Source organism: Toxoplasma gondii, chromosome VIIa (genome assembly GCF_000006565.2).
Source record: "Toxoplasma gondii ME49 chromosome VIIa, whole genome shotgun sequence".
Lineage (NCBI taxonomy): Eukaryota > Apicomplexa > Conoidasida > Eucoccidiorida > Sarcocystidae > Toxoplasma > Toxoplasma gondii.
Window position 1 is genome coordinate 4,154,127 of NC_031474.1, and position 10,339 is coordinate 4,164,465.

A 10,339-nucleotide genomic window follows, 5' to 3' on the forward strand; every position below is an offset into this window, starting at 1 on the left:
GAGTTCATTCGATGTCTTTCCTCTCTCTAACGTGACTCCCGGGGAGCGTTTGACAGTTGTCTTGGCCGCCGCATTCGAGTTGTTCTCTCTCACGCTGCCGGATCTGCGAGACTTCCTTGCCTCAGCTTCCCTCTCGACTTGACTCGTCGGCAATGGCGACGACAGTCGACGCCGCATCAGCTGCTTCGCGGACCATCTCGGCGATCTTCAGAGAAAAACGTTCTTTCTGGAGATCAAATTCCAGTGTGGCGACAACTTGCCCTCCTTCCGTTCGTCCTTTGTCACACTCTTCATCTTGTTCTTCTTGCTCTTCTTCTTTCTCTTGTTCTTCTTTCTCGCCGTCTGCTTCTGTGCGTGCCTCCGCGCTGGCCTGGTATGTTTTCTTGTTCTCTTTCGCTGCGTCTGCGAGGCGCTGCGGTCCGGGGCGCGGCGTCTTCCGCTGGACCTTGTTTGGCGTCCGCTCTCGCCAGACGAGGATTTTCCGGACAGGGCAGACGAGGCGCGAGGTGGAGGTGAGGAAGGCAGCGGTCCACTCTTCTGCTTCTCGGAGGCGCCAGCAGGGCGCAGATTCCGAGATAAAAATCTCTTCCTTCTCCAACAGCTTCAACACCAACGCGCGAACGGTCCCCGGGAGACAGCGCGCAGCGTCGCCAGCAAACAGGCGATTCTGAGAGGCGCTGTAGACGAAGAAATTACTGCTTAAACCTAAGTTGAGCGAAAGAGACACGAAAAGATGCGAAGCAAAAGAAGCAATGAAGCGACAGGCGAAAGCAACGCGAGACAAGAACTCCAAGAAACCACGGACTGAAGCGCGCGAGGCCAGAAGAGTCCAGAAGAGCGACAACGAGAAGAAATGCCGTCGGGGAAGAAGAAGGTGACCCAGAGAGGAGCCAACAACCACCGTGCGGCATAAAGGCAGACAGACACGAAAGCAGATGAAAGAAAAAAAAGAAAAAGGAGAAGGAGGAACAGCAGGAGAGAAAGAAGAGAAGGAGGAAAGAACAAACAAGCCGGGAGAGAGAAAGGAGACGAGATAGAAGGGAGAGAAGAGGAAGCAGAAGGGAGAGCAGGCGAACTGTGGGATGTAGAGCAGAGAGGGAGAACGACAAGAAGAGAGATGAGACCAGCAACAAACAGGAGAAAGAGAAGTCGAACCGGCAGACTTCCCCCCAAAAGAAAACATTTCTTTCGCATGCTTTCCTGTCGTCTCTCTCTCACCTTCAAGAATCTCCTGGGACGTATTCATCAACAGGACTTCTTCAATTTTCTCTCCAGTGGTCTCCTCGGCAGCGCGAGCGAACGAAAGAAGTCGTTCTTTCTCCTCGACCCAGTTCGTCGCCTTGGTCTGCGCATTGCCTCGGCCTTCATGCAGCACAGCAAGAACAACGCAGCCTCTCGCCGCGTTTTCTTCCGACATACACGGAGAGGAAGAAGAAGAGACAGAAGAAGACGAAGAAGGTGAAGGTGGAGAGGAAGAAGAACGAGCGTGAGAGGCAGAAGCAAAGACTGGACCGCAGAGCGGCACAGAAGCCTCACGCAGAGGCTCCGCATACACCAAAAGGCATACCACAGAAGAAGAGGAGACAGAAGAAGAGGAGACAGAAGAAGAGGAGACAGAAGAAGAGGAGACAGAAGAAGAGGAGAGAGAAGAAGAGGAGACAGAAGAAGAGGAGAGAGAAGAAGAGAGAGAAGAAGAAGAGGAGAGAGAAGAGGAGAGAGAAGAAGAGAGAGAAGAAGAAGAGGAGAGAGAAGAGGAGAGAGAAGAAGAGAGAGAAGAAGAGGAGAGAGAAGAAGAGAGAGAAGAAGAGGAGAGAGAAGAGGAGAGAGAAGAAGAGAGAGAAGAAGAGGAGAGAGACGAGGGAGGAGGTTCAGCGAGAGACGACGAGGTGGAAGGGCAGATTGGGTTGGCAGAGGAGAAAGGAGAGAAAGGCGCTGCGGAAGGAGTTTCGATTGGCAGACATGTCGTCTGAAGGACCGTTGGAGTCTCAGAAAAAGAAGACGAAAAAGAGTTCTGGAGACTTCTCGTGCTTCGTCCATTCAGAGCTCGGTCTTCCCCATCATGGCGGACGCAGTTTCCTCGGTCTCTTTCTTTGGCTTCACAAGCGGGAGACTTTGGTGTGATCACCGTCCAGTAAAGAAGGGATTCGCTGCCGTCTCGACGAGGCTCCGTGCACCGTCCGTTCTGCACCAGCGCGTCTGCTTCGTCTCTTTGCGAATCGTTTTTCTCCTTCCTGTTCTCTCCCTTTGCCGAGTTCTCTGCCGCGCGCGTCGGGCCGTCTGCCGTCTGCGTTGCCGTCTGCGTTGCCATCTCCTCTCCGTCACACTCTTCGAACGCGAGTCGGCGGCTTCTCGTCTGTCGTATGGTCGTGGAGTTCCTGCCTTCCTTGTCGTCGGTGTTCTGCCTCCCCTCTTGGAACGGCTTGCGCGTAGCTCCTCTCTCTCGAAGACTGTAAAGCAGCCTGGCCAAGCGCGCTAGCGAGAGACGCACAACGACTACCGAGAAACGCCAGTCGGAAGCCAGCTGCGGAGCTGTCGGGGAGACAGACGAAGAAGCAGACGAAGAAGCAGACGAAGAAGCATTCACAGGAGAAGACGTAAATGAAGGAGCGGCAGTTGGAAAGAAGGAAGGATCGTGGAGACGGCTGGCGTATCTGAGAAGAGTTTTCAGACTGTCTGTGAGCGCAACGGCGATGTCTTCGTGAGAGGGAAGAAGCGCAGACTCTGTCGTTCGTCTGAGCTCCGTTTCCTCGACCTCTGCTTTCTCTTCTCCAAGCCCAGTCGCTGTGGACCGAGAGAGAACGTAAGAGGAGCTGCACCCATCGCGACCGTCAACACTGAGAAGCGGGTGCTCGCGCTCTTTGCTGTAAAAAGAAGCAGCCAGCCGAGAGAGGTGACTGCGAAGCAAAAACATATGGCACCTGCGAGAGATTGTGCGACAGACGGTGTACGCCGAAGAGGGAAAGCAACCGAGAAACTCCGTCTGAGAAATCCTCACAGGCATCACGGAACCTGAAGAAGAAAGGAGAGAAGAAGAGAGAGCAGAAGAGGTTGTTGACAACTTCTGAAACGAGACTGCTGTGTTATTCGCTGTCATCTTCCTCGCCGCCCTCGGTAGACCTCGAGTTTCTCCAGTTTTCCTGGAGGCGGCCCTAAGCAGCCGGCGTTTTCTCGCTGGTCTTAGAGGAGAAGAAAGAAATGCGTCTCCTTTTTTTTGTTATCCGCATGCTCGCGAAAACGTCTGCATTACTCAGGTGAATTCAAAGACAGCTTCAGGACAGCTTCTTTTGAGGGCGCAGCGTTTCTCGGTTACACACCAAAATATCCACAGTTGATTGCCGAAGAGAAACAGATTTTTCTGCGGGGAGCGGAACGTCCTGGGTCGGAGACAAGAAGAGAAGCCTTTCGAGTGCAACTGAAAATCGACTTCCGTTGCCCATGCAGAAACGGTCTCGCGGATTGAGGGAAAGTTCTTGTTTTCGACTCTGCCGGACGGCCTCGTCGGTTGTAACGCACAGGTCTTTGTATGCCGAAACGCGTCCGGGGTGTGGACGCGGAGGCGATTTCTTGGAGAGAAGAAATTCGTTCCAAAAGGACGGAGGGAACGCTCTCTCAAAGACAGCAGCTTGGAAAGCTGGCGAAAGGTCGCGAGGCAGACATAGCGAGTTCGAGGGAACGTGAGAGTCGCTGGAGAAGAGTATTTCTTTCGTTTTTCTGTGAAAGGTCGAGGAAGCGACGGTTCAAGGCCAAGAAGGAGAAAGACACGAAGGAGAAAACAGCATTCTCTTCGTTCTCTTCGTTTTCGTGAGAGAAAAAAACAGAGACACCGCGCGCTTGTCTCGCGCATGCACCCCCCTGGTGGTTGCACACTACGTTTTTCGTTGTTTCCTGTGTCTTCTCCGTTTTTTTTCTTCTGGATTTCCTTTTCTTTTTCTACACATTGCTTCTTTCCTCTGCGGGAGTCACTCTCTCTTTCTTTCACTGCAGACGCGACCGCCTCTCCATGCGCCCTGAGCCGGAACATCGCGCGCGGTTCAGAATCCTTTTTTCTTGCGTCTGGGTCTTCTCGTTCTCACCCCTTTCTTGAAAAGAGGTCTGCGGACCTTTTCCCAGTCTCCTTCAGCTCTCCGAAGAACGAATTTCTGAGTCGAGTCTTCACAGCCGATTCCTCCCAGTCTCGGAGTGTATAAGGATATCCTGTTTCCACTTCTCCTTTCATCCGGTTGTCGTCTCGCGTCATTCCCTGCTGGTTTTGATGTCCGATTCCTTCTCTCCGCCTCTCCCCCCGTCTCCTCGCTCTGTGTGACCGTTGTCTCGTCTCCAGCACCGCCACTGTGATCTCGTTCTCCTCGTCTCTCTCCCGGTCCCCATTTCCTTTCGTTTTTTTCTCTCCTGTTTCCTCTCAGTCCTTGTTTCGTTTGTCTCTTGTGCAAAGTACCTCCTGCTCGTTTCAGTCTTCCCTCTCCCTTTTCGCTGCGCTTGATTCTCACTCTCTTCTTCTATCTCACTTCGTCGCTCTCCCTTCCACTCTCTCTCTCCCTGTCGCATGCTGCGTCTGCTCGTCTCGCTGGGCAAAAAGCCTTTCGCGACGAAGCCAGAGCGTTTGCAGTCTCTCACCGTTGCCAGGGAAGAGGGAGACGCCTCGTTACGCCTCGTCCGCATGCACCCTTGCAGCGTCCCGCTCTCGAAAACGCAGGCATTCAGAAACCGAAGATGGAGTCTGTTCTTCTTCAGCCAATTATTTCTTCGAACTTCCACAAATGCGGCGGAAAGCCTGTTCGTCTCGGTACGGCAAACGGGAGAGAAACAAGCATTTCCAGGCTGCATGCGCTCCGTTCCGAGAGTTCGGTTTTTCTGAATGTTTCCCCTCTCTTTCGCAGTTCGGATTTCTTCATCGCCGGTCTCTCGCTTCTCTCTCCGTGTGCGAGAGTCTCTGCTCTGTCGTCTCCTCACACAGAGTCGACCATCTCCTTCTTGTCGCCTGCAGGCTTTTCTCCGCAGAGTCTGCTCCACATCTCGCCAGTTTTTTCCTTTTCCAAACTTCGCTTTTCTCTGCTCTCTTCCTTCCACTCCACTTTCTGCGGCTCTTCTTCTTCCCCAGTTTCCTGCTTGTCCTCTCCATTCGTTTCCTCGCTCTTCTGCAGGCATTGACGAAGCGGGGCGCGGCTGCGTCTTGGGCGCGATGGTCTACGCCTGCTTCTTCTGTGCAGCTGAAGATGAGAAAAAGGAACTCAAGGCTCTCAACGTCGACGGTAATCAGTGCCTTTCTTCTGTCAATGGTGTCTCTGCGCTCTCCACCGGCTTCCGGCAATGCTCGTGAAGATAAGATAAAGCGATATCTGTATCTACCTAGCTGCCTACACACATGCACATATATACATTTACATATGTATGTGGGTGTGTTTATATATATATATATATATATATATTTGAATGTATATATATATATATGCATATATATATATATATATATATTTGTATGTATATATGCATATATATATATATATATATTTGTATGTATATATGCATATATATATATATATATATATATTTGTATGTATATATGCATATATATATATATTTGTATATATGAATAGATAGAATCGTGTCGTCGACTGCGGCGAGGACTTTTGTGTAGGTAACGGCAGTGGTTATGTACCGGAGCGCAGCTGTGTTGTAGCGGAGCGTTGTTGAATGACAGTGGAGAAGTGATACTGGTGTCTCCAGGTTCGCTTTTCGTTCGCTTTTCGTTCGTTTTTCGGGCAGTCTGGAAACCTGCGCTATTTTTGAACGTTTCTTCTGTCTTTGCAGACTCGAAGAAGCTCAAAGAATGGGAGCGTGAAGAAGCTTTCGAAGCCATTCAGGCGAAGCGCGACTTGTTTGGGTTCGGAAACTTTCTTTTTTCTTCTCTCTCCTCTCGCTCGGTCTCCGTCACACCTCAGACATCTCCTGCTTTTCAATCCTGTGCATGCATTCATATAGAGTCGTATTCACATATCTATACATATATATCTATACATATATATATATATTTATACATATATATATATATATATATATATTTATACATATCTATATCTATCTATCTATCTATATATATATATATATATATATATATATATATCTATAGATGTATGTATATATATATATATATATGCATGTGTGTGTATATATGCGTGTATATTTATATATGCGTAAATCTATGCTGGTGTATGTATCAAATCACAGATATATGCATGTGCAGATGGACTTGTCTGGCTAGGTGGAGAGGTAAAATCGAGGTCTACGTAACGATGTTTGCAGAGATAGGAGTAGATGTACATATACATATCTCTCTCTATATGTATATACATCTGTGTGTATAATTGTGTAGAAAAAATGGACTTTGCGTGTGGGTGTCTTGGAACTCGATTTTCTCTACGAACTAGAAGGTAGCTTTTTCGATTTCTCCGACAGTCGGGAGAGAAGCGAGGCGCCATGCGCGATTTGTTTGGTCTCCGAAAACACTGCGTCTCTTTCCAGGTGGAGCATTCATGCGATTCGCTCCGAGGAAATTTCTGCAAAGATGCTGAGGAAGTGAGAGTCGAGAGGACTGACTTCTTTGCCTAGAGGAGCTCGAGAGGGTGTCTGTTGCGTTCGTTTCCTTCGTTCTCTTCGTCGCTTTCGCTGCGATGAAGAAGCTGCTCGAAACGTTTTTAGAGAGCCGCTGGCGTCTCTGCCGACTTGAAGGGGGTCAGCGTCCACGTCCGCATGTCTCTCTTCTCTTGCCTTCACATCCCTCTCGTCCTGCTTTGTGTCTCTCGGTTTCTCCTTGTCTTTCTTTCTCTGTGTGTCTGTCTCTCGCTCTCTCGCTTTCGTTTGCGGCGTCCGCTCTCCTTCTCTTTTCTCTGTCGCTCTTCCTGTCTCTTCCGCCTCCACAGTTGTCTCTGCGTTCACATGCGCGAGGCTCGAAACCCTCTGGAAAAAGCAGAGAAAACCTCTAATGACATGTGCGAATATTTATCTGTCTGGATATCTGTGCGTAAAATCTGAGTGCATAACTGGCAGAAGAAACATGAAGATCAAGTAAAGTATCGGAGCGAACCGGCATACAAATGCATGTACATGTATGTATGTGCGTGTATGTATCTAAATGGTCTTCTTCGCTAGACTGGCTTTGAAGAGGTGGAGCATGGCGAGTTCGGCCGGTCGAGATACCTTTGTTTGTCAGCTCGTTTTGTTTCCTCTTCACTTCTGTTTCCTCGATTGCCATGCTTGTTCTTAGGAAGAAATACAGCTTGAACGAGATCTCCCATGACACTGCGATTTCTCTGATCCTGCGAACGGTGAAAAGCGGAGTTAACGTCACAGAAGTGAGACCCATCTGCGGCTCTCCACAGGTCCAGAAAAAACAGAGTGCGAGAGAAAAGAAAGCGCAGGAGATGCCCTAGAGGCCGAGAGTGTATGCACACCCGACGGATGGAAGCGGATGCGACAGAAAACAGAAGAAGAGATTAGAGAAACAGCAGCAGATTCGTCTGACGTCGCCTCCATCTTCACAACGGCAGGCAGAGGCTTTTTCTGTGTTGACCGTTCTGGCGAACGGCCTTCACACACTGGGCGAGCCTTTGGCGCGTCAGAGGCTAGCGAGCGCTTTGTGGTTTGATGTTTGTGACTTCAGAATGACGAGAAGTCGAGATTCTCCGGGGGCTGTTCAAATGCAGGTTTCCACGAAAGAACGCCTGCATGCGTATTAGACCTGTACCATGCATCTGCCTTTCTTCTGTGCCTGAGAAGAGAGCTTTCGACTTTTCTGGAAGCGCGTCAACGTGACGCAGAACGTTTATGTATCCAGGCGAAGGTCCTTGCCCAGCGCGAGGCCCCACAGGCCAAGTGTCTCCTTTGTTCTTCACCGATTTCTACTTTTTTTTCCATTTCTCTGCAGGTCTTTGTCGACACCGTCGGCAACGCGAACGCATACCAAGCAAAATTGAAGGCTCATTTTCCGTCTATAAAAATCAAGGCAAGCAACCAGATATGCTGTCTTTTTTTAAGTCTTTCCTCGCCTCTCGCTCGTTCGCAGCATCGGCGCAGGCGTTCGGCGTTCTCCGCAGCCGCTCGCGCTTGTCTCGACTGCACCAGAGACGCCTAGAGGTTTGGAAAAGCTGCGGTAGTGGAGGCGCGTACCAGTTCAACGGGAGACGAGACCTCGAACCTGCGATAGATAAATTTGTCTTGGAGGGTCGTGTTTCAGCGGCTACGGGAGCACTGTCAAGATTCCTCTTCCAGATAGATTTGGGGGAAAATCTAAAATTCGCTAGGAGGTTGTCTCCTCGCTAGGCGCTTCTGAGCTGTCGAGTCGCTGGATTGCATCTGCGAAGTCGTGACATGAAGACTGTTCCAGAGCGAATACATGCACTGTGTTTACGGTTGAAAATTCGGTCAGAAACTCTACTCATCTCACGCATTCCCCGTTCTGAAACAACGGACGAATCGATTCTCGATCCTCTTCACATAGACGGAAGCAGCTGTTCCGAAACATATTCACATCCACCTATGCGTATTCATATACAAACATGTGCCAAATATATATATATATATATATATTTATTTATGGATGTATATGTAATTACATAGACTCAACGAGATATACATCTATGAAGCAATGCATGAATATTCATGTATATGGAGAGAGATATAGACAGACAGATAGACAGAAAGATAAAAGGTAGATAGAACTGCTTACATCTGCATGTGTATACACATATATATATATATGTATATATATATATATATATATGATGTGCATTTCGATATGAGGACTGGGAAGGACTTTCGTTTTCTGAGGAGTGAGTGTTTGCGTTTTCTTTTTTCAGGTGGCGGAGAAGGCAGATTCGCTGTTCCCGGTTGTGAGCGCGGCGTCGATTCTTGCCAAAGTCACGCGCGATCGCATGCTCGTTCGCTGGACGCCGCACAGGCTCGAGGAAGACGAACGAGAGCGAGAGGAAGACGCGGACAGAGAAGGGAACAAGAAGGAGAAAGCGGCGGAAGCAGAGAAGGAAAACGAGACTTCGCCTGCGCCGCGAAAAAGAGTGAACGAAGACGAAGAGGTCGAGGCGAATCCGAAGAAGAAAGGGAAAGGAGAGAAGGAGAAGACGAGAAACGCAAAAGGCGCCGCCTCCTCGTCAATTTTCGGCAGCGGCTATCCAGGAGGTAAACGGATTAAAGTAGTTTCAGTTGTTTCACCGCTCTAATTTGTGATGAGGTGACCTTCGTTTGTCTTCCATTCCTCGCATGGCCTGGGTTACTGAGAGATGCGTTCTCTTTATTTCTCCCATTTCTCCTTCCTTGTTCTCCCTTGATTTTAGTTCTCGAATTGCCGCTCTTTTTTTCCTTCTCATCATCATCTTTCTCGTTGTTGTCTCCACGTTCTTCTCTCTCTTCTTGTTCCCCGCCTGTGTGTTCTCTCTTTTCCTACGCCCTGTCTGTGTGGTTTTCCTCTCTGCGCTCTCTGTCGGGGATTCTATGGGCGGGAGGTTTCTCTCTTTCCATCCCAGTCTCTGCGCGCCTTCTCTGCCTTTCCTGCCAGACTCGGAGACGATTGCCTTCCTGAACAGAAACTGCGACCCCGTTTTCGGCTTTGACGGCTTCGTCCGCTTCAGCTGGTCCACGGCTCGGCTTATATTCGAGAAGCGCGGCGTCCCCGTTGACTGGTACGGCGAGGCCCTCCGACCTCGATGTCTCCTCGTGTCTCGTTTTTGAGAGGCGCGGTTTACAGCGACAGCGGTGGCGCCGTCGGAGCTCGCCGCTAGCGAGGAGCGAGTCTGTGTTTTTCTCTCTGGAGGGATTCCGCTGCAGAGTCATGCGCATTGCTAGGCGAACGCGTTTCTTTGTCTGTCTGTCGAATTCAGGTACGACGAGGTGGACGACGAGGCAGGGTCAGGTGCCAGCGAAGCGAAGCAGAGCAGAATCACGAATTTCTTCGCCGCAAAGCGCGAGGCGACTGCAGGCGGCATCGAAAGACCTGCGTTCTTTCTTCGATCGAAACTGCAGCTGCTCTCCAACCTGGGCGTTTAAAGAAAATTCAGCTTTTCTTGAAATGCGCGAGACTGTGCGTGACCAACATTTGTTGGGGTTCTGCGACATCCAATAGTGTACATTCGAATCCCACCTGCTTTCAGCGTGGAGCCTCAAACTCTGTGCCTCCACGCCGCTCGAAAGTCTTTTGCCTCTGCACCAACGCTGAGGCTTTTGTCAAATTCCACGAGAACTTGATTGACACGCTTCTAAAAGAATGAAGACGCCGACAAAAAGGCAACGAGACCCTCCTCTAACGTACAAATCAGACCCTTCGTCTCGCCGG

At 49.9% G+C, this 10,339-nt stretch overlaps 2 protein-coding genes across 2 annotated transcripts; one reads left to right on the forward strand and one right to left on the reverse strand.

Moving 5' to 3' along the window:
- Nucleotides 1–121: 121 nt before the first annotated feature.
- On the reverse strand, nucleotides 122–3,094 carry TGME49_281500 (hypothetical protein; the record flags this gene model as incomplete). The annotated part of the gene is made up of 2 exons (XM_018781873.1): nucleotides 122–705; nucleotides 1,219–3,094. The coding sequence occupies 2 exons, from the start codon at nucleotides 3,092–3,094 to the stop codon at nucleotides 122–124; spliced, it is 2,460 nt and encodes an 819-aa protein (XP_018637451.1).
- Nucleotides 3,095–3,948: 854 nt separating this feature from the next.
- TGME49_281510 (ribonuclease H1 large subunit, putative) lies at nucleotides 3,949–10,322 on the forward strand. The gene is made up of 9 exons (XM_002371339.2): nucleotides 3,949–4,783; nucleotides 5,142–5,249; nucleotides 5,809–5,881; nucleotides 6,520–6,573; nucleotides 7,262–7,349; nucleotides 7,922–7,999; nucleotides 8,853–9,189; nucleotides 9,566–9,689; nucleotides 9,888–10,322. The coding sequence occupies exons 1-9, from the start codon at nucleotides 4,711–4,713 to the stop codon at nucleotides 10,051–10,053; spliced, it is 1,101 nt and encodes a 366-aa protein (XP_002371380.1). The 5' UTR covers nucleotides 3,949–4,710; the 3' UTR covers nucleotides 10,054–10,322.
- Nucleotides 10,323–10,339: the final 17 nt, after the last annotated feature.

Bases quoted from the DNA above. Each gene is read 5' to 3' on its own strand.
- TGME49_281510 (XM_002371339.2), top strand. From the start codon at position 4,711: ATGGAGTCTGTTCTTCTTCAGCCAATTATTTCTTCGAACTTCCACAAA. The intron at 5,250-5,808 runs GTAATCAGTGCC...CTGTCTTTGCAG, and splicing joins CAAGGCTCTCAACGTCGACG to ACTCGAAGAAGCTCAAAGAA. The intron at 7,350-7,921 runs GTGAGACCCATC...ATTTCTCTGCAG, and splicing joins GCGGAGTTAACGTCACAGAA to GTCTTTGTCGACACCGTCGG.